The 24,330-nt window shown below is 39.1% G+C and overlaps 1 protein-coding gene across 1 annotated transcript in view; it reads left to right on the top strand.

Moving 5' to 3' along the window:
• Positions 1-24,330, top strand: part of AFF2 (ALF transcription elongation factor 2) — a gene marked incomplete at both ends in the record, with an annotated part of 326,636 nt that overhangs the window by 188,866 nt on the left and 113,440 nt on the right. Inside the window, 3 exons of the mRNA XM_084294301.1 lie at positions 11,363-11,455; positions 14,176-14,212; positions 14,466-14,517. Of these exons, the coding sequence (XP_084150427.1) occupies positions 11,363-11,455; positions 14,176-14,212; positions 14,466-14,517 (182 nt within the window). The remainder of the gene's footprint in view (positions 1-11,362; positions 11,456-14,175; positions 14,213-14,465; positions 14,518-24,330) is intronic.

Raw genomic sequence — 24,330 nt, 5'->3', positions numbered from 1 at the left:
TCTTCCTTCATACTCGTGGAGATTGTTTCAGCTGGCAAAGTCTGCAGAGCACACCACTTCACCCCTGCCAGTGAAAGACTGATATGGTCCATCTTTCCATCTCTTTGAACATCCTCTCGATGAATGTTTGACTATATACACTCCGATAAAACATTATACCTTTAACCTTTCTGTATAACATTGAGATGCTCCTTCAGTGAAATGGGGAAGCAGGACCTCCCCCACACTGTCATTGCACAGGAAAGTTAAATTAGTTCCTAGCAAGATGCACAGAGGTCTTCAGTTGGAATTATTGGTGTTTTAACTGTGCAAAAGCCAGGCTCAATCAGATATTTAAAATTATACTGTTACTGAGACTTATCCATTTCTATAGAGAATTTCTAACATTTCTTTAAGGAAAGTGTGTCATTGAATTTAATGTTCTGAGAAACCTCATGAACTTCCAATTTATTTGAGCTATATATTTCAAATTGTACTTATAATTGTGTTTTTTATTGAATATGTAAGTTCCTTTCAATTTCTTAATACAGTACATGGCTTTTAATAAGCATTTGAGAAGAATGCACACTGTGGATGGGAGGCACTTTTGAGCGTTTTCAAATTGTCACATTAAAATTGTCACATTTGTTTAATTAGCCTGTAGATCCTGCCACATTGATTTATGTCAGCTGTGTAACAATTTCTTTGGATAGCTAGAGAATCTGACCAGAATGCTGTATGTACATATATATATATATATATATTTATATATGTATATATATATACTTTTTTTTTTTTTCCCAAGGAATTTCTCACATTTCTTTTTGATTTAAAAGCAGTCATCCAGGCACCCAGCCTTGCAAAAAGTCAGCTGAAGAAAATGTCAGCCTATAGTATTAGGAAGGAAGATGGTTTTATTAGTTCAAAGCATCCAGGTGTTTGTTGACCATTGTTCAGAGGCAAGAGATAAAAACTGACTACAAACATGAATGTGAGGTTCAGAGTTAGGTGCCCAGGTTTGGGTTTGTTCAACATTCTGCATGCCCTGTTTATTCCGCTGGCTGTAAGTGTTACTCTTTTGCTTACCAGGGCTCCTGGAGCGAGGTCACTAGAAACCCTGTTTTCAACAATTTACAGCTCTTCTTTAAAGATTTCCTCTACTGGAGCCAATCTGGAAAGTTGGGGTACTGCCTCTTGTAAGGAATGCTTTGAGATCTTCCGCTGGAATTTATTACACAAGCACTGAGTATTAAAGGCCCCTTTAGGCTTTGTAGTCCATGAATTTCTTTTCCATGAGTATATCCTGTTAAAGAATATGTTTGCATCCCACACCCCAAGGTACAGTAACCTTTAACAATATTCTCCTGAGCTTCAGAAAAAAAGACTTGGTGTTTGGTTTGTAGCAAAACAGTCCCAGTAGTGTTTTTTTTTTTTTTAATTTAGCCAATTAATCCCTTCCCACTTATTCCTGTATTTTATCGTTTCTAACCTCTTGAGTCCCTAATCTATTCAATAAGAGACCTGAGCTGCCAGTTTATCTGAAAAAGGAGTGTTTTACCAATGAAATGAAAACTGGTGCTTGGATTTTTTATTTTATTTTTTGAAGAGCAGCCTCTTGTTGTTCCTGAGTTCAGAAAAAAACAACACAGCTTCAGCACTGAGCCATTCACTGGAGGCTTCTTTCCATGAAAATATTTATCACTCTTCTTTTTTCCTTGGCAATTGAGTTATTGTTGCTTTTAAAAGAAGTTGTCATAATCTCCTCATTACCATTTTTCTTAATGTGATAAGTGTAAACTACAAGAAAGCTATCATGTTTGAAAGGATACAGGAACCCTTAGGAATGTTATACTAACTGCTTGTTCTCTTTGAAAAGGCTTAGACTGGGAATTTCACTAAATGTATCATTCTGTCTCCTTTTGAGCAGCATTGTCATTTTATAGTGTCTTTCACTTAATACACAAGTTAATCTTCAAAAAGAAAGCCACGTTACTGCATCTAGCCTTTGCATCCCATCAGCAAAGTGAGATCAACAACTCCGTTTGGTAATTGCTCAAACATGATAATAAATGGCATGTTGTACTGGAAAAATTTAAAAAAAAATAGTTTTCTTTGGCAGGTTTATTCCAGTTTGACTTTGTATGATAACTGGTAATTGTCACTGTTTGACACCAGCTGGAGTTGCAAATAGCACTAACTGCTCAGAGCTGACTAGCAGCCATGGGTCTACTGGGTGGTCTTTTCTTGGGGTTGCTCCAAGTTTATTCCAGATTGCTCATATGACCCCTGATAAACTATTACTAATGAACAGTTTGCTATTCCTTTTTGGCCAGCTAGAAGCAACAAAGACAATGCATGTCATTGTCTAGTAATGTAGATATGCAATTTTCAAATGCTGGAGCACCAAACTTACTGCTTTTAGTGCTTTTCTGGCCTTTTAACTAGCTTTCCGGGGGCAGGAGAAGCGGGACATAATGTTTGGAGGCAGGAAGTTTATGGACTCTGGTGGTTATCTGCCCAGTTATTAGGAGTTAGTCTGTGTCAGTGTAGTTTTTTAATGGATGGTTTTTAAAAATATAGGCATGGAAAGCAATCCTGAAGGAGGTTTGGTCCCACACAGGGGACCCACAGGGACCAAGCATCACCTCCGGCTGTCATATGTCTTAGTGGCGGTTCTGAGTGTTTAACGTTTCCAACCTCAGCCACATTAGCTTTGTAAGAAAGAATGAGCTGGGAAATGAGCAATCAAATGCATGCATGTGACAGTGGGAATCTGTCTACCAGAAATACTCTGGAGCCTCCATACCTTAAGGCAGATTAAAAAAAAGCTCAGCTAGTTTTGGCTTCAGTTTTCTTCTTGAAGCTGGCTTATTTGGGTAAGGCTGACATGCCAAAAAAAGTGTATGTTGTATCAAAACATCTTCTATAACATACGTACATTTTTGCTATACCTGTTGGCTTTGCAGGAGCGGATCAAAGGGTAGTGTTGGCATGATTTACAGGACACACAGATGTAGGAACAGATCTGCTTCAAGGCACAAGTGAGGAGAAGAAAATCAAGACTAAACTGTATGTTCTTTTCCAAAGACTAAAATTTCTGCAATGAATGCCAGGCAGTATGGTGGGGTTTCAGGTGATCGCTTAGGTCTTTCTGTAAGACAAAAGAATTAAAGGGTTGAGTGTGAGAGGCAGCAAGGACTCTCCCTCTCTGTTACAGGTGAGAGCCTATGGTTTATTCTTGGCAAACATGCTAAGCTATTGGCCTTATAAAAAAAAACGGAATGCCAAACTAGACGATATGATGATCGGGCTTCAGTGTGAACTTTTCTGGCCATCCAGGGCTTGCTGAATGCCGATCAAGGTATCAACCTACGACTGTCCAGCCAATATTCACTGTGAAGTTTCACCACTGTCCTGGACATTGCATAAGACAAAAATAACGAGATAATCATTGTCCTCAGCACATTTGCAGTCTCTGATGTAGGCTCTGGGAAGGTAATCTTGCTATAGGGGAGGGGGCGTTCTTCATATTCTATGGGAGAACCAAGTCTTCAGTGGGGACATACGGAGGGCTGGCAGCGAGAGCAAGCATCACACAGGTTAAGAAAATATAATACTGAAAAAGGAGAGCTTCTGTAAGGGCAGGTTTGAACTTTTCTGGGTAATCACTGCATCTTCACTTCATCCTCAGACCGCTGTTCTTTAATGGCATTCCAGTTGAGGTGTTAGTGAATCAAGTCAGAGGAAAACAACGCTAAAAAGAAACACAGCCCCTCAGGAAAACCCATGCTGCAATACTGCTTGTGTGGCAGAATAAAAGAGATCTGGCAGAGTCTGGATTTTGAAGGCAAAAAAAAAAAGCAGCTTTTGTAAACGATTTCAATGAGTATTGTACAGCAGTGTGTGATAGCTTCATTTCTTTGTATTTGATGAGTAGCAACTTGGAGTCCAATTTTAATGAAAGCGAATCATGGCTTATGCAAAAGAATTTGGCTTTAAGCTCAAAAGAGTTGCCTATCCTGGTTTCTTCATTTCCCCATATATGCTATTTCAGATAATTGATGCTCCTGTTTTAAGACTAAAGCTGGTGTCTTCTGGCACAAGTCGATGCTTTCAAATTCCGGAGGATTTTTAGACTGAATTTCATCATATTGTCAGGATGTGGGTTATAAACTGGCTACATGGGTCTAAAACGTAGTGCTCAACATAAAAGTTTTCTGTGCTAAATCTACAGAACAAGATGTTTTGTAGTTTAGCCATTTAATTTTTCCTGATGCTGAATTAGGAGATGTTATTTTTTTACTAGGTTGGTGTAAGTGGCTCCAGAAATTAAATGCTTTTTGTAATAAATTACATGGATAAAGCATTGTCATGTGACTACATAATTCACTGCTGCTGTTCGTATGAAAAAAACATGAATTGATTATATCTGGCAACGTAAAGGAGATGGTGTAATGTGTTGTATAAATGTGCACAGTGGAGCGCCTCAGGGTAGGTGCAGTCTTGTTTTGTAACTGTAAATTATAGTTCTGTTCTCCTCTTGGTGTGAACCCTAAGTTTCAGAGAAGAAAACAGGCAATTCAAGACATGCTTTTTTGCTTGTGAAGCTCAGGATGGATGGAACAAATTACCAGATTCCCTTAAACAAGTGCCAGCAGTGAATAGTTTCAAAACACAGTTGGTTATTTACTTGGAGAAATGTTGCCAATGTTTTTTAAATTGCAAAGATGAAATTATATGTTGGTATTAGTAACTTTTAAAAGAATTAGCTTTTTATTACTTATTGTGCCTTTGTTTATATTATACAGTTGTACTGCCAGGATGTTATGTTGTATTTAACAGTACAGTGCATACTTCCTATCTCTTGGGGCCCTCATGAAAATTAGATGTGCCATCCCTGGAGATGGCTACAAGTAAGTATCATTTTGAATAAATAAAATCAATGGGATACGGCTGTGCGTCTCACTGGGGATGAGAAGCTGTTGAGAACAGGAGGTATTGAATGGCAATACTGTCCACAACGAGACTTGATACTACAGAAAGGGCAATGGAGTCATGAGTGTAGTCACCAAGAACGGCAGAAGAAAGATGCCTGACTCTTCAGCTCTAACAGACAAAAGGTACAGCTCTGAACACCCCTCCACCAGCATTCCCGATGAGCTGGACCACAGTGCTCTGGCAGTTCCATGATGCTGACCCACCAATAGGTGTGTCCAGTAGAACAGTTACATGGAAATATGTGTGTGAAAATATATATGTGTGTGTGCATAGCCCAGCATCACATGTGCTTGGCAAAACTTCAAAGCTTTGACAATTCTCTCTTTGCATGCTGCCGTTACAGCCTATCCTTAACAAATCTTAACGAAAACCCGAACTGTTGTGTTGCAGTCCCCCATAATGGTGTTTTTATAGTAGGATCCTTAGGAAGTTGTGCTGCATGTTCCTGAAAACATCAAGAATGAACAAGAAGGTGCTTGAGAAAAAAAAAAAAAAAATGAATTGAAGGACTGTCCTGTGCAGTGTGAGCCAAATTCAGGGTAGTTTTTGATCATATAATCTTCCTGAGGTAGGTTCTGAAGAAAATTATCCTGATCCCCTTGGACGGAAGTATCCGACCTGTTCCAGAGAGGAGCCTGGGAATGGAGTAGTGTGTGCACAGTGTGAACTGCTGGGGACTCAGGACCCAGCAGAGAAACAAATGGTTTGACAGTGTTGACACACTATCATATACATGTAGGCTCTGGTTAATTTTAGGCATGTGTAAGACTTGCTAAAATGGAAAGCCAGTGGTGGGTTCATGTGGGGTAGCTTCATTGCTCTCCCCCTAAAACAGGCTCTTGAACCACGGTACCTTCTCCATGTAACAGAGCGTTGTTTTACTTCTCCTACACAAGATTGGTTAGAGCAGTAAGTGCATCAATCATGATTTGCTATATTGTCTTCTAAATGCTCTAAGCAAAGAATATGAGTGTTATTAGTTATAAAAGCTACAGTATGAGGAAAACATATTGAAAAATGTGAAGTGTACAGGAGACAGAGAGTATGGGAAAGCTCAACAGAAAAAGAAAATGTCCATGCTGCTATCATGTTCTTTGTGTAACCAGTTCCCAAATGTTAGCAAATTAGGAAAGGAAAACATATGCTGTGATGTTTATAGTCAACCCCTATTAGCTTCCAAAGCACTTTTTATATTCATTTTCATTGAATATTATTTCTGTCTGTCCTTCCCCTCCTTGTTAATGTGGAAAAGAATAGCTCTTTACCAGGGGAGGCTATGGAATGCATCCCATTCCCCAGCCGAGCACAGGGAATTATTTGTTGTCATGGAGAAAATCCACAAGGTGAACATCGTGTTTTCAGATTACGGTCAGGGAAATGGCTGCTTTTTGCAGAATAAACTCTAGCTTTTTAATAAGAAACTCATGCGTGTGTGCACTGTATTTTCAAATGTCTTTCTAGTACTTTTTGGTACAGCAGGAAGATAAATTCTAGTATGACAGAGGCATCGCTGCAGATGCTGCCACATTGTTCCTCCAAAAATATGTGCTGGGCACTTGCCACTGGTAATAAATTTACTAAAATATTTGCATGAGTAAAATGGTTTCTGCCGTAATACTCACCCCAAGAAGGCTGACTTTCTCTTGGAGGTTTTTAGGCTATCACTGAAAGCTTCTATTTATTTATTTATTTATTTAATCTATTTACTTATTTGTTTTCCCTACAGGGAAAAATATTTGGAATCTCTTTGATGCAGAGAAGTTTTCGAAGTACTGAAACGTGATAATCAAATACATATCTATGAACTTATCAGTCCTCTCTCTACCAGTAATGTCCTAATGTCCTAAATACCTTCCTCAGGAAGCCTTTGGCCCAGTATAAAGCAGGACAGGTGACTGGTCAGGATATTCCCAAATGCTTGTGTAAATTTTCCACTCCTTCATAAGGAATATGTATGAAAAACAACCCTTAGTTTTATTGCCTTTGTAATCTTTTAGGCTTTAGTGTCATTTGCTTATACATATATAAATATATATATATATTTCTTTCTTTCCGTAGCCTTTCCCCAAAGATGAAACAGGTTGACATAGTTTTTAATTCAGTATGCATCACACACACGAAATGTGGCTGCCCCTCATGTATTACTGGCTTCCCAGCAGAGAGAGTTTGATCAGGTTTGTATAAATGCAGGAAGTAGAAAGATACTGTGAAACAAGACACACTTTTTATTAAGATCGCATTGATAAATAGTTAATAAAACATTAATAAATCATTAATAGAGGCCCTAATAAATGGTAACTCACTTGGTTATCTTTATTCCATCAAGGCAGTAGGTTGCTTAGCACCAGCTGTAACATTAAGTTTGTAATAGCCTTGGAACATCTACTCATCATATATTAATTTTTTTTTCTGAACACAACTTTAACATGCTGTGTAACCAAAAATGGGAGAAAGTTTAAAGGAGCAGATTTAGCTAAGAGCTAAAACAACCGGCTAAGGCAGTTGACAGAGAGAATACCAGAGATAAGGTCTCTCTAGCAGCAGCAGCCACCAAGTGCATTTATTGCTAGCTATGCATGCCAGGCTGCTCCTGCTCCTCCTCCCTGCTCCTCCGGCTGCCCACCAATGAAATGGGCAGAGTGTTGGTGCCAAAACTGCCTTTGTGTGTGCTAATGCCGGAGAAGAGAGAGCAACCGGGACTGTTGCTTTCTTCTCCTCCTTTTTGTGAGCCTGCCATCCACAAGAGGCAGTAAGGGTAGCCAAGAGAGATCAAACTAAGGAATGGGCAAGAGGGCTGGGGAGGGTCTTAGAAATCCCATCGTCTGCTACCCATCCCTGTGCCAGTGCAGGAATCAGTTCTGCCTGAGCCATTCCCGAGTGATGTGTGCTAATCTGTTCTTAAATGTGACCCTCCAAAGACGGAGTCTGTGTCACTGCCTGAGCAATCTGTTTCAGTGCTACAAAGTCCTCACCATTAGAAAGCTTTTTCTTGTGTCTAACTGGAATCCTTCTGGCCACAGTTTAAGTTCATATCCACCGTAAAACTAGAGAACAGATTATTCTCTTCTTTTGCAACAGTCCTCTCAGTAATTGAAGACTGTTCTCAAGTCTCCCCTCAATTCTCCCAAGGGAAGTGGCATGGGTCTTATATCTTGGGAGACTTCAAATTAGATCAGGCTAAGCAGTTTAAAGTGCACTGTAGGAAGGGAAGCTGCCTCAGAGCAGACACAGAGTATATGGTCTAGCTGCTCTTTTCCATAATGACCTCTTAGAGCCTGGCTCAATGCTTTTATCTGTATTTAAAAACACGGCACTTTCATTTGAACAAGAAGGAAATGATGGAAAAATAAAATACAGAGAAAGGAAATAAATCTGGAAGGTGGCTATTAGTTTTAGGCACTGGTTTTGTAAAGCTATTTGCCATCTTCTTTGTATCCCCTGTGCTCAGCTCTCTCGCTGTGGCCCATTCCTTAGGAACACGCAGGTTTAAATCCTTACCCAGTCCTCTCCTTTCTTTTAAATCCTGATTTGGCCCTGTACCTCTGCTGCCCTTAAGAAGTTTGCTCTTAGTAGTTGTATTTTTGGTGATTCATTAGGCCTCTTCTGCATGTGTACTTGTTAGTTACTTACCTGAGGGCTTTTATAGCTGAAGAAAGCAGACTGAGCTGAAGAGACGAGCGTGCTGAGCTCTAATAAATAAAACACATGGATTCAATTAAAACAATGTTTAAATAATTTTCAGAAAGAAGGATGCTTGATGTTACTACATCAGAGGACCACAGTGACTTTCAAGCCAACAAACTGTGCAGGTTTACTTTCTCATTTAATCTCCAGGTCTGTAAAAAAATGCATGCTTCCACAGCAGTCATCTGCCCACTCCAACAGTTAACATGATTTTGGAATTATTTTAAGTCCAAACCATGTGAAAATAAATCCTAACTTGATTTTGTGGAATTACTTTGTTTCCATTAAATTCCTCTTTAAAGCATTTCATATGCTCAGTTGTATTATTGTTACTTCCAGGAATTTCTAAATACTTCCAAATTTGGATTGATTAAACTTTTTTTTTTTTTTTTGGTAAAAAAAAAAAAAATCTTTTCCTGGAAAAAAAATAAATATATATATATATATGGTTCCTTGCCTATTTTCCCAGGTGTTTACAAACCCAGATGTGTATATATACATGTAAACAATGCATACATAACACACACACTTCAAATAAGTGGTTCTTAACCATCATAACATATTAGAAGGTAGATGTATCAGCTTTCACAAGTTAGACAGAACAGGACTTTGCAAGTACTTAAAGATGAGGGACCTCCAGAAGAAATCAGGGCATTGCAAAGGACGCTGAAGTCATTAATTAAACAAATGACATGCTGATTAAACAAATGGCCTGGTTTCTTCTAGGATCCCAATTCTGCAACATAATGTGTGTGTGCTTAAGGAACAAAGCAGGAGAGAGTTAAGCAGCCGGTCACATCTCTGCAGGATGTGGGCCTGAGGTTCTGACCCTTGGCTGAAGGCAGCGCAGAGCCATTGCTGTGTGTCACTCGGGAGCTCGGGGATGTCCTGTGTGGCTCTGTGGGGCTGCTGGGGTGTTTTAAAAGACGGTTTTCATAAGAGTAAACTTGAAACTTTATCTGTGATCATTCAAGATTCTTTGGTCATCTCTCTGTAGGTAGACGTAGGTATGTCTCTGTATATAACTAATACCTCCTCAGCACTTCCACACATATAAAGGTTCTTTATATGCTGACCTTTAAATCTGGTGCTGTTTTGCATGTGATCCTATGTGAAATTTTCTATCCAGTAATTGAAGGGAAATGCTTTTGTCACAGCTAGCTCGTACCTTTGTGATACACTTTGATGCTCATAAGGTCACTTGGTAAACACATGGATTAGACAGTCCTAATCTCACCAAAGCTGTCTTTTGCTTTTGACTTTAGTGGAGTCAGGATCTCTTAACTTATAATTGAATTTCCTCAAATAATAGCAGGCTCATTTTTAACTTGTCCCGTGGCTTTATGTTTTGGTGTCCCCTAACAGGGAGACAGGTAGATTTGCCTACAGTTCAACCCATTCAGTTGGTGCTCAGCAGACACCAGATGCATTTTGACAATAGATACTCCAAAATGTTTGCTGGCATCACCTTCCCATGAACCCTAGGCTCTCTGTCCAGCCCTTTATGCCTGGGTAAGAAGAGACTGAGGTCAAGCCAATAATTGCAATTCTAGAATATGCTTCATTTCTGCCTTCAGTCCGGCTGCCTGCCTGTCCCTCTTGTAATTACATGATATGGTCTCTGTGTCATCATTTTGCTATGAGATTTGCCACAAAGCAGCCTCTATGGCATAGATCTGGCAGAGGCATACAGGATTTGGGTTACATTATCTCACAGAAAAGTTGACCAGATGCTTGAATCTTTTTCTGCCTTCCCCTGTGCAGAGGTCAAGCAATCGGTGCAGTACAAGTATTCACTTCTCATCACCCCTCTGAGCTTCTGCAGCTTCACCCAGTGGGAGGGACGAGCTGTTCACAAGCTGCCCCTTTCTGGTTGCAACCATTTGAGCTTTGGGCAACAAAAACAGGCCCCAGCAGGGCTAGCAGCCCACCAGGCCCAGCAGCCTGGCCTCCTGCCTCCAGGGAGGGTTCCTCCCCAACACTGTCATCCTGGGCCCTGCTGTTTCAGTAGCAGCATCGCTAAGGGTACAAATCTGCATTTAACTGATTTTCCCCCGTTCTGAACGTAAGTCCTGTTCTGCTCGCACTGAGCTCAGTGGGGTGACAGTTTTGGGCCTCGGTGTAAAAAGCCTGGTGTGCAGTTTCTCTTCTGTTTGCATTTCATAGCCACAGGCACCCAGGTGCTTTCTCTGAAGACAGCTGGAACATGCGTGTACAAACGATAAATCAACAGATTGATCAGAAAAAGGGCATGTTGGTTAGGTGGTCTGGTAATCAGGTTTTCACCCGAGATTTGGATTTCCTAGTAAAGGATGGGCTTTCTGTGTAACTCCATGCAAGTCACCCAATTCCCTTTCCAGATCCCTTTCCTGTTTGGGCTTTGCAGGTAAAACCCTCTTCTCTGCCTATGATGACTTCATCCATACAGCTTGAGAGCCTAACTAGGAAAGTGGAATCAGGTGCAGCCTGATGAAGACACAAGTGGCCAAAATTCTTATGACTAAAGCCTGTCATCACCCTTTTTACCAGAAGTGCTGCCTGTTGGGTAGTTCAGATGTTCACCTACCATAGGAGGATGAGTGGTGATGCTTCCTACGCAATTACATCCCCTGGGCTCTGGAGCATACGTGATCATTTTTTCCTCTCTTTCTTCTTTACTTACATGAATTTGTTTTCAAAAGCATGTTTTTTTCTTCCCTAGGAGATGACCCATTCCTGGCCTCCTCCTCTTACCGCTATTCACACTCCTGGCAAGGCTGAGCAGACCAAGTTTTCTATCCCAAGCAAGGTACAAGTAAGTTATTACCAGTGACCTGATTAACATTCTGTTCTGTTGAGTGTTCTTCAGTGGAAAGTTTATTTTTTTAACTGGTTCCATTTTAAAGAATTTCTAAGACTATTTTTAGTTGGAAATTCCCTATCAGACTGTTGTTACTAGTAAGGCTGCTTATTTAAAGCTGCAGAAGTTACAGTGGAGGCAAAGTGAACTTTATCTCTCTTGTTGTGAAAGTCATTCTACATCCACTGCAATATGTTTTGTTTGGTTTTAATTGTTATTTGTGTAATATGATGGCTGATAGGGCATTCTATGTCTTTGTGATTGATTGCATGATGACGTTTAGGCTGCATGGTCAAATTGTGGTGACTTTAAATGCTTCTGCCTGTGAACAGTGCTAGGGCATCCGTCTTCATGCGCATTTCAACAGCACACAGCTACGTAACGCAGTGCCTGGTGTTGCCCTTCTGAGAGCATGCACTCAGCAGTTGCCACATCAGAAGCACCTGGCTGGAGAGTACCTGCAGTTCACCTGTCATGCAGTGAATTGTTAAGCTGTATGATTTCAACATGCCTTTAGTCCGAATTCTGGTGTTGCCTTCTAGCTGTGATTCTGCTAATACAGTTAGAGATCAAGCCTGCACCCAAAGCAAGCATTGCCAGAGGCGTCTTTTGCTGGGACCTGAAAACCAGTGAGCTAGTGATTTCTGGGGAAGGGTGAACTTCCCTAGGGTAGGACTTGTACATCAGTCTGACATGGAGCCACGTACATTCTAAAGGCAGGACCTTGGAAAATAGCTTTTAAAGCTGTACTGGTACTGCTTGACATTATGGTTCAAGCAATCTCACCCTTCTTTAGAAGTTGGAATGTGATTTTCCTCTTACTGATTTTATCTGTTTGGCAGATACTCCCGTCTGAAATGCAGCCGCCATACTTAATTGGAAATAATATGAAATTAGCATTATCTGTGGCTCCTTAAAAATAACAAAGCCAGTGCCCAGAATGTCTTATTTTAATGGAATGTGATTGTTACTCTTCCAGCACTGCCAATGTCAGTGCAGTTGACTGCCACAGCAATAAGTATCATAAATCATAATCATACCAGAGTATAATCCTCTCCATAAATTTGGTTAAATTCTGTTGAACCCACTTAGGTGAAAGTAGATTCCTATCTGTTTGAATACATATACAAGTATGTGAGAATAAAGTTTTTGCCCACTGGAAATTGTTTTTTATTTTATGCAATCTCTTAAATTAGTGCTCTGTTTTTGATGGGCCCCACAGTCCTGCAGACTTCTGCTATTTCCACTGAGAGCAGTACTAGAATAGGTTCAGAGAAGATAAAATTTTGTTTTGCTCTTCTTTTCCTATTGTTTGCTTTGAACTTTTAAGATCCAAATTAAAGTTAATGATTTCTGGGCAAGTTAAATGTTGATTCTAAAATTCTTGACCATATCACTTGAATGTAAATTATAAATTAGATTTTTTGAGCTAGCATTTCAGGAAATAAGCACATAAATGTTAGCTAGTTTTACTTCAAAAAAAAACAACAGCATTGTCTTTTCACAACATCGCACTAAATCAATTATAGCTAGCCAAATTATAGATCTTAGACATAACATGGCTAGATTTTGCAGCCATATAAAACAGAGACAGGCACTATTAGAAGTTCTCACTTTAACTACAAAACTAAGAATCCTCATGAGAAACATATATAAAAAATGTGATAACAAAGACGGAACCTATCAGACCAATTTATCCCTTTGACATTCAGATTTAAAGTGCCATGTTTACTCTTAGGGCATGATTTACTTCACAAGGGACTGACTGACAGCACAGTACAATATTAGGAACTAATAATGCCCTAAGAGGAAGTGCAGTGAGGGCTTTAATGACTTTAACATCCTACAGAACTAACACTCCCAGCAAAGTAGTGCCTGGCTGTAAGACGATGTTGTAAATAACACCTTAATTTCAAATGATCAAACTCTGCTTGGAAGGAAAACTGATTACAATCACTGTGGACTGTAAAGCCTAGAGAAAAACTAAGGAAGAAAGCACTGTGACATTAAGGGAGCAGCTTAGCTATTGTAAGCCAACAAAAATCCCTGCATTAGCATTCTCAGAGTCACAAGCCAGATTCTTTGCTGGTGTAACGCTGTATTTCCATCGATTTTTGTATGGATTTGGACCAATGTCCATCAGGTGAAGAAATGCCACCTGCGTCTTTATCAAATCCTATGCGTCACAGCCCAAATAAAAACGCTGTTACTATCAGGAAAAGGTTACTGTATTTTCAAGCAATAAGATCAAAAAAGAAAGGCAGTGGTGCTAAATTTAATGCTTTTAAATTTTACATCGTAGATGCCCTATACACACATCCATGGCCAAGCCTGGAACTGGGTAGACCTCTCTTGGTATAAACCATCACAGTGACTTTATTTTAAAAAATAGGGGGGAGCGGGGGCATGTAGATTTACAGCAGAAGAAGATAAGCTCTTGGCTGAACTATGAAATTGTCCCTCAGTGGTGCTCTGTCTCCACAGTTGTTTGTGTTTGTTTTTTTTTTTAAACTAATGTCACTGGTGTTGCCTTAACAATCACATGATTACTCCCCTGTATCATCTCCTTCCCTGTTTCTTTAATGCTAGTGCCCTTCATCTGGCAAGCTCAGATGTATTTTACCTTCTTCATCTCATTTAACTAATGCTGACATTCTGTGTGTTCTTTTTTGTAGGACTCCCAACATCTGACCTCAGGATACAATGTACAAAGTAGGTCTTTATCATCCTGGTCCTAACAGTCAGGGTAGTATTTTTTTTTTTCCTGTTTAACATCGTTAAAACAAAGGCTAAAAAAAAATTAATTTCTATGGTGCTAAAGCAGATCAGTTCCATTTTTTATTACATGTTATGCATCATGGCATGTTGTGAAACCAAGTATAATTAGATGGGCTGACAGCTTTGGGTGCATTTTAATTCTACAGTAATCTTTTGACATTTGAAAATGTGTTTCCTTTGTTTGCAGAGTGGAGCGATCCAGCAGGGAAAGTTGCAACTAAGTCAGTGCCACAAAAGTCGTAAGTATTATTATTTCCAGCTTTAAATCTTGTTTTAAATTTATCATAGAGAATGAGCTTATTTCTCCAAAGGTAACTAAAATCTAGCTCCCCTCATAATCTTGTCTTGGTGTTCAGGTGTTCTCAGTAGTCCTTAAAAATTAGCCATAAACCAGTTTTATGTCTTCAGTGCCTATTACTGTTTCTTCTTTTTAAGTATTAGCTAAAGAGATATGTATGAAAGATGAGTTTATTAAGCAGAAATAATGCTGATTTTAGTTGTACAACTTGCCAAAATTAAATCACTTTTATGCTTCTCTCATCAGATACTAAGCCTCTTACAATAGAAAATGCAACCCAATGAACAGATGATGCAGGAATTTTAGCATTTATACAGTGAGGAAAAGTTAAATACATAGTACAGAATGATACTACTGGCTGGTGTTGAAAAGTGGGTCTTGAGTTTCATACATTTTGAAACAGCTGAAAATCACAGATGGTCTATAAATATGACAGTTGAAAATTGTGGAAGAGCTAATTCTCCACTGTGATAAACCATTTTTCTTTGGTGCTTCTCTGGTGTTAGACTGCAATAATGTGGCAGTGGGTTGAGGCTGCACTGTTTTCCTACTTCTACCCCAGCATCTCAAAATAATTTACAAGTAGAAATTAATTACTTCGAAAATTAGGTTGTTTTTATACTTACTAAAATATGTGGGTCGGATTTCAATTCAGAGCTGCTATTTTATTTTAGTATTCAAGAGTTTTAAACTACCAAATGTAGAACTGTAGTAGCTTAACTGAAGTTTGTGTAAATACAATATGTTCATTTACAATGACTTCAAACTGTTTCTGGTGGTTCCTCTTTAATCCAGTAGGGACGTGATTTTAAGTAAATCCCTATATGGGAAGAAAACTCAATGGGGAGATAGCTACTTCTTTTTTATTTATTTATTTCAATACATGACTTTTTAGTGCAAGTTCATGTACAGTAGAAAGCTTGCTGGAATTCAGTGATGTCTCTGTGACCATGTAAGAGATCTCGGACTAGACTGTGGGTGCCCAATACATTGATACATTCACCAGGCTCTGAAGGTCCAGTTCTTTACTCAAAGTCAGTTGGAAGTACTCATTCAAATAAGGTTAGTTCCTTGCACAAAGCATTACAAAACTATGTTTAAACAGTTAAATAAGTCTAAAGTTAGATGTTTTATTATTAAGATCAAATAAGAATTGGGTAGGAATGCTAGGAATAATTTGCATGAAAAGCGTTTGTTTATGAAACTCAGTATGAAATTAGTATGTCCCTTTTGCTATTTTGATTTCTAGTAAGGACTGCTTTTTTTTTTTTTAAAGAATCTAGCTAAACTAGACCCACTGTTCTTCATAGAAGAATAGCTGCATTCATGTTTCAGAAGATCTAAGTGATCCAAATCTAACATCAAGCACATTCTCTAGTAAAAAAAAATAAAAAATATAAAAAAATATTATTACATCTTAGACTGATTTTTCTCCTAAAGCAACTGTATTTGGACTCCACTGTGAAAAATATTTTAGTGAGTATACTATAAAATACAATATTTCAATAGTTTGTAACCAACAGTAATAGACTTGTCAATCATGGTTTATAGTTATAAGCTGAATTTCAGAAGAACAGTGCTTCAGAGCTCAGTGGTATATAGTGCATTTAATGGGACCAAAGCTCTCTATAGGAAGCCTGATATAAAACCCGAAGACACTGAGTACATTTTATGAACCAGTTGCTCTCTGTTCTGCTGCTTGATCTAAAGTTCCAGTACTATCAATCAGATTTCTGCTGCAATGAACTGCCTTCTTATGGTAGGTGATAGATTTTACACATGAGAGATCAGAGCTGCAATAAAGCTACTTTTATTTTTAGCTTCCAAATGAAGATCAGCTAACCCATTACTATCACTTTTTCTCTTTTACTGCAGAAAAATTGTTAAGGCAGCTTCCAAGAATTTCCATAGGGCTTTGTGAGGTTAGAAGGCAGTCCACTGTGAGACTTGGTATTACGAGGCCAATTTGTTTCTTTAGATCTGCGTGTGCAGTCACCACCATGTTCAATGGGAATTATTGTACTTTATAATGAAATTAAAGCAGAAAGTGGGGCAGAAAGAAATAATGGTGTTAAGTAGTTAGGGCTGGATAATGTCAATCTATCAGGGTTTATTTGGATCACAACTCCTGCATTAATTGTATATTTTAATTTTTTAGTATTTATCAGAATGCAGTTGTATTAGAAAGGGTTTAATCTTTCTAACATTGGGTCATTTCAGGGACATCAGAGTGTATGAGTAAAATTATAGTCCAACTGATCCCCAGTAACATTTTTTGCTATACTGTCAACCACTCAACATGATCTCACTGATTTCAAAACTGTATCCCCCACCAATTCCTCATGTGTTTCCTCAATAGGAGGCTGAGATAGTTGGGGTTGTTTGGCCCAGAGATGAGAAAGCTCTGGGGAGACCGAATTTCAACCTTTTAATACGTAAAGGGGGCCTACAAGAAAGATGGAGAAAGACTCTTTGCCACGCTATGTAGCGATAGGACAAGGAATAAATGTTTTAAACTAAAAGAGAGTAAATGTAGATTATATGTAAGGAAGAAATTCTTCACTATGAAGGTGGTTAGACAATATAACAGGTTGCCTTGAGAGGTTGTGGATGCCCACCCCTGAAAAAGTTCAAAGTAAGGTTGGATGGGACCTTAAGCAACCTGATCTTCTAGAAGGTGTCCCAGCCCATCACAGGGATTTTGGAACCAGATGACCTTTAGAAGTCCCTTCCAATCCAAACCACTGGGTTTGCTCATCTATATCCATTGTTAGACGTCTTTTGAACATGAACGTTTTTCTAGATATTTTCTAACTTTTTAAGTTTACGTTCAATTCCAGTGAAACTTAAGTTATATTGTCTATTTACAGTGACAATCTTATAGATTCCATTGGCAGGATTAGAAATCTGTAGATTGTAGAAAATTCTACGAATTAGAAATTAGTACTAATGTGCTTACGTTCGCTGTATTACTGAGTTATGCCACGACTAGTTGAGGCATGTGTGCAGAACAAAGATGCTTTGCCTCCACTATGTATTCTGCTCCAGCAGCCAAGCTGCCTGTACCTGATTATAAATTCAAGTGTAGACACATTGACATCCTGAAAGATCAGGCCAAAGGGATGATGTTGGGATTGCACTGAAGTTCTGTACCTACATTGTACATGAGTGATCAGGAATATTTTAAATAATTCATGTAACTAATATCAGATCTTAATTTCTACTCGAAAGTCTTGAAAATGAGATTTTGAACCACTGGTGTGTATGTAGAGTGTGGTGAATTTCTGTAGCTGAAATAGGTCTATGTGAAAATATGGCACTTGACTTTCTTTTTCTCTTTTTTCTTTTTTTAATTTCAAATTCACTGTAAGACTCCATTGGCTGCTGTGCAGTCAGTTTTCATCCAGTCTACTCTGATTAGCTTGTTATGAAGCATAGCAAGTAGGAACAGATAAGGTGTGCAACCAATTGCACTGAGAAGGATTTTCTGTCAACTTCCATGAATTCGAGGGTACATACTTAGCTTGCGACTTAAGTTTCTGTTATATAATTACCACTGCGAGGATGTCATCCTCAAACATCCAGTTCTTTTGTTCTGTTTGGTAGTTAGCATTTGGCCTCAGTCCAGTTGGAAACTACCCAGAACCTTTTTAATCAAGCACATCCTGTGTTTCAAAATCATACTGCAGAGTAGTCTTGGGTAGTTTCCATAAAAGCCTAGCTAAAAAGAAGAATGTAATCATAATGGTATTCTTCCCCTGTCATAAAATGACTTCCTATACTTACTGTATTAATACAGTATTAAAAGGCCCTTCTCATAGGCTCAGAGAACTACCGGAAACCATTAAAAACTTAGAGCAACAAATTTTTATGGATCAGACAAAAACAACTTATTTTATCTTTATAAGGTTTTTGTGATCCATCATACTTAATGATACACAACCTGTGTGGGGGCTAGAGGACAGCTAAATACAGTCGGCTGAAAACCAAAACAAGCAGCTAAAATCTTTTATGTGATATTTCAGCAAGGATTTTTCAAAGGGAGCACACCACTGGCTTCAGCTGGGCCAGGATTTCACTTCACAGCTTTAAAAACATTTCAGTAAATACCAGTACTTTTCTAATCCCAAAGATTATCATAGTACTTGATGGAAGTCTGTTTGAAAATGGAAATATGGTTCTTGACATCTAACTACTTTTCCTAAGTATCTAATGGCTTTTTGGAAGTTCTCCACTGTGTCAGGGATAGCCACCTGGGAACATGCAAACCAAAATTTGGCAGCATGTTCAAGCTATGAATTAAAGGTAATTCACAGTTTGAAATGAATCAGCATGAGGTCCTTATGAAGAGTAATCAGACATCAAGAGGATTTTACACCAAGGATTGTATATTGGATAATGCGACAACGTGTAATGTTGTTATTCAGAACGTTCCAATCAAGACGCACTGATGAATTCTTAACCTTGAAAGGATTCAGTTTTAAAAACCTGGGATACATTCAATGTTGATGCATTATTTCCCATTCAATAAGATGAACCAAAAACTTGTAAAATTCATCTCCAAGTAGAATAGGAAGAATGTTTCTATTTACGTTTCAACTCTATATATGAGATCCAGTCACAATCCAGCCCAGATGTAACACACTGAAGGAGCTGAGATTTTAGTATTTCTAATTACAGTTTTTAATTGATTGTATTAAAGCACAAGAGTGTCAATTGATCCCACCAGTGTTGATAGCCTGCTTTTTTTTATAGTGTACATTCATTTTCACTTAGTAAGTGTGGCAAGCTTTAATCACTAGACTAAGTACTGCCTGTTTGTTAGAAGTGGGAAGTTCCAAGGATATTCCCTCTGGGTAAACTGGGAAGTCATGAATACAAGGGACTTACACTGCCATGGACAAATTATGATAAGTGAAACAACACTGGCATGTAATTGGAACTTCATTAATCTTTAGAGAGCTACAGTGCACCATATTAATGGGACAAATAGAAAATGAAAATAGAAGGTCTGTCTGATAAGACATCATTCATCTTTCGTATTTAGTATTTTGTTTTGCTGTTTAGAAGTTAGCTTTGCATCCTCTTGCCCTGATAAGTTCTTACATATTATCACCTGGGACTTGGAGCAATGATAACCAGTCACAACTGTATCATTTTGTTCTTCAGTGCCACAGGCTTCTACTTTTGAGCAAAGTCCTAAGTAATTGGAACTAAAACATACAAGCATTTCCTATGGCCAGTTACTTATAGAAGCAAACTTTCAAGACATTTCAGCTGCTGTTAAATATTTTAAAATCCAGTGTCATAGTTAAAAGCCCTGTATCCTTGAAGATAAGCCCATTATTCAAAATAATTTCTAAATTAGACTTTTAATTTGTTTTCATTATTTAGTTGGCTCACATACAGTTTAACCGCCCTGTCAAAATAAAGTTATTTCCTAATACATTCTTCTCCGTGATCTCTTTCTCCTGACATGTTTATAAATCTGTTTAAAAGATTATGTGAACAGAACTAAATTAATTCTCTTATATTTTGCTGATCAATGTTGAATAGTTTTTCTTGACTATCACAGACATATAATTACTGCCCTTAAGAATTCCTGAAACAAGCTACCCAACTGCAGTATTGCCAGCATTGATGATTGCAACTCAAATAAGCATTGAAGCATTTCAATTTCTTTTGATGCTATATAAACCCTCATTAAAAAAAAAAATAATAATAAATAATAAATTTGCCCTAAAAATTGAAATACTTTGTTCTCAAGTAGGATGCATCACAGCCAAATACTATCACTGAACTGTGACCACCAAAGTGTCAGTATTAATAAAGACAGGTAAATGATAAACATTTATATGTTTGGGTTCAGGATGCATTTCCCTGTCTGGTAAGTATCAGTTACCATTTTGGAAACCAGTAAGACTGAAAATCTGCCACAGGTTTCCCTGCAGTTAGAGTTTTTCCACAGGCAGCAGCATATGTTGTGCCTTCATGGCTTAAGGCCAGTCTGAAACCGACCTCCCAATTTACATTTCTGTGGGATGGAATCACTTCCGAACTTCAGTGCAACTTCAAACATTCATCTTGAAAAAAAACAAATGCGCTTGGTAAATCTGAACATGTAAATCAGGATAGAGCAGAGAAAGCCACCACGGCCTATACCTCTCCCACCCATTTGTCTTCTGAGCTTCACGCCTGCTGATAAAATGCACATAAACTAACTTCTTGCTTGCTTTCTGGTCACCTTAGTTTGGACATTTTGTTTTAACTCTGCCCTGCCAGTATACTTCAGGTTCAGAATGCAGCCGTATCTCACTTTTTCTTCCTGACGCTCTTTCCTCTAGTCACTTTAATTCTTTCTTTAATATCTTAGTAGCCTGAGACAAACTGAGAAAAGTGTCACCCAGGTTCATCTGCACCATACTAAAAAATAGTTGTAATCGGAAACGGGTGATAAGCTTGAAAGAAGAATGGGTTTTGCCAGGAAACTTGGCATTTATAATACCAGAATGGGCTTGAAACTCTCAATTTGTGTCCTAAATATCCTAGGTAAGACTAACAACCACTTCTTGTAATATCACAACTTAATCCTTTGCATCTTTCCTCTGAATTCCTCTGACAACCCCAATAATCCACCACATTTTTCTCAGCTTTACACTGCCTATCCAGAGCAACTTATATTGCTACCATTATCCTTTGGACGGAGGGCTCTGCAGGGCTCCAAACCCTATCAATTTTCTGGCCAGAGGGCTTATTTTTTATGAAGTAAAGTTCTCACAACACCCCATGGGGCTAGGCCACGCTCACTGCATTATCCAGTCTTGGATAGCCCTCAGAGCCACAGACTCAGAATGTCTTTACCTTACAACATATAGGCCCTCCCAAACGACAAAAAATAAAATATTCCACACTGCTGTGCTAATTACTGTTCTGAGTTCCTGGAGGAAGAGCTGCTTCTCTTGCCTGTGCCTGTGCACCTTGGAAAAACACATTTTGAGACTTTCCTAATGCTGCTACCACAGCTTCGTGAAGATATGATGTAGCCCTTGAGGAAGAGGAAGACCTCTATAGCCTTACCCCAGCAGGTGCAAATTGATTGTTTAATTGAAATCCATGTTGCAAAGAACATGGGATGGGTCTAGAAAACTGGCAAATCTAAAGTTATTTCTTAATTTCCACAGGAGCTTTTTATCCTTCAAGATACAAATAGCATAGTAATAATAATAATAGTAATAATAGTAATAGTAATAATAGTAATAGTAATAGTAATAATAATAATAATAATAATAATAATAATAATAATATTGTGAAGGTAGTTGAGCTTAGCTTTCAGGAAGTTGTCCCTTACTGAAAGTCTTTTTTACTCAAAAAAACTTCACAAAAAGATCTTCCCAGAGTTTGAAAGAAAGATGTTGACTCATGTACCTTGTATCGACAAGGAAGGCTTCAGTGCAGCTGTCGGGCTCATCTGAGTCTGTAAAAGTAGTAAATACCTCCAGTAATGAGGGGATTGCTTACACAACTACCTTCCTACCTGTTACACTTGATTTGAGTGTTTGCTTCTTCGATATCCCTGATAAGTTACATACGCTGAACTGCATTTTGAGAACATATATGTGCTTTTCTGCAGAGAAGAACGTGAATCTGTGCTGCCCATTTTTGATTTAGCATGAATTTCAATAGCTCCAAAAAAATTGGAAGGCTTATACAAATCATATAGCTTCAGGTCTGACTGTGTGCTAGACCGGAATTTTTGGTTAGGTCAGACCTTCATCTCAGCTTCTTTTTGTGGCTCTTTATGGGGAGATTGAAGAGGAACTGAAACTGGTGACCTGTCTTGACCTTTAGTACTGGATTAAAATTCCAACTTGCTGCCATGGCAACGGGGCCTTGAAAATTAGATCCTGACAGAAGCAGAGAGAAACTTAAAACTGCAACTGCAGCACTGAACTGAAGAAAGGTTGCTTACAATTGTCAGTGACAGGCTCTTAATTGAAATAATCTGCTTTTCCTCGTACTTAACGAAAAAATAAGGAAGAGTGAAATGAGAAGAACAGAAAATTGTCTTGATTGTTTTGGGCAAAAATCTGCTGCGATACAAGGCCAAGCACATGCTGCAGCATCCAGCACCACCAGGCTCTGATATCAGAGGTGGCAGCAATCGAACCTATGTGGTAAGAAGGGACCCAGACATGCACTCATAAAGGGCTAAACCACCCAGACCAGAACGCTAGCAGGAGCCAGACAGTGGCCAGTGTTAAATCACAGGTTAACTTTCTTTCTTTTCTCCTTTAACCTGACACCAGAGATCAAAAGAGACATCACAGTGTTGCGTCTGACTCCCAGGATCCATGCAATTATCTGTTCTGTAAATGTTAAGGAATAAACATAAGCCAAATAGTTCTATTTCAGATCAAGTGTGATAAAAGTTACTCATTTTCCAATCTAATCAATGCAACAGTCAGACAGAGATAATAATGCAAGTCCTTCACTGTGAAAGGAGGTTGTTTTTCTTCCCATAAAGAGCAAAATGCAGTTGTAACCTGAAGGGAGAAGGTGCTAAGGGTCACATAAGGGATTTCTTGCTCCTTTTGCACTTGATCCAGGAATCCTCCTCATCCTCAAACCTAATAATCTTGAATATTGGGTTGTAGCACCTTCCTGTGTCAACCTGTGGCTTTGCCAAAACACCGGAGGATCCTGAGGATGCTCCAAGGCCCCTGCTCCCATTCTCGTGGTGAGGAGTGACCACACACAGGGGCATGATGCCTCCTAGCAGCCCCTCTCCATAAAGTCCCTGTAGGAATTGCCATCTTCTTTATTAAAAAATAAAAAATAATATTAAAAAAATCTCATAGAAGTGCATAGGTTTTACATACCAGATAAAGGAGTCTTCTTAATGGGCAAATAGGGTTGAATTAGATTAGATCTCTGTATAGCTAGAAAACTGCTGCAGAATCAGAGTGGATTATAGCTACTGTGTGTAGGGCTAACAACTATAGGTAGATGGCATTAAATTTTTGGAAGAGATAGTTTTGTCAAAGCTTAATTTCCACATACTGCAAAATCCTAAAACTGTGTTTAGAGTCTGAGTTCAAGTAGAAGGCTGTCGTGGTTCCGCTCGAGTGGGCAGCCGAGCTCCACCACAGCCGCTCTCTCACTCCCCCTCCTCAAAGAGGAATGGGGAGAAAATATGTGAAAAGGGCTCAAGGATTGAGATAAGGACGAGAAAATCACGCAATAATTATTGTAACGGGCAAAACAGACTCGGCATAAGGAGATAGTAAGATTTATTGCCTACAACTAACAAGCGAGAGAAGTGAGAAAACAAAGAAAAAAAACCAAAAGCACCTTCCCCCCCCATCCACCCTCTTCCACCTCCTCCCCCCGAGCGGCGCAGGGGAACGGGGAATGGGGGTTATGGTCAGTCTACAGCACTTCTTCTCTGCCGCTCCTTCTCGGTCACTCTCGTCCCCTGTGCTGTGGGGTCCCACCCACGGGATGCAGTCCTTGATGAACTGATCCGGCGTGGGCTTCCCACAGGCAGCAGCTCTTCCAGAACTGCTCCAGATATGGGTCCGTACCACGGGGTCCATCCCTCAGGAGAAAACTGCTCCAACCTGGCTCCCTTACGGGCAGCAGCTCCTGCCAGATCACCTGCTCCTGCGTGGGCTCCTCTCCACGGGCTACAGGTCCGGCCCAGAATCTGCTCCGGCAGGGGTCTTCCACAGGCGGCAGCCTCCGTCGGTGCAGG

Source organism: Netta rufina (genome assembly GCF_964035555.1).
Source record: "Netta rufina genome assembly, chromosome: 12".
In the NCBI taxonomy this organism is placed as follows: domain Eukaryota; kingdom Metazoa; phylum Chordata; class Aves; order Anseriformes; family Anatidae; genus Netta; species Netta rufina.
Note: the sequence above shows the minus strand (reverse complement) of the source record. Positions and strands in the feature narration are given on the sequence as shown.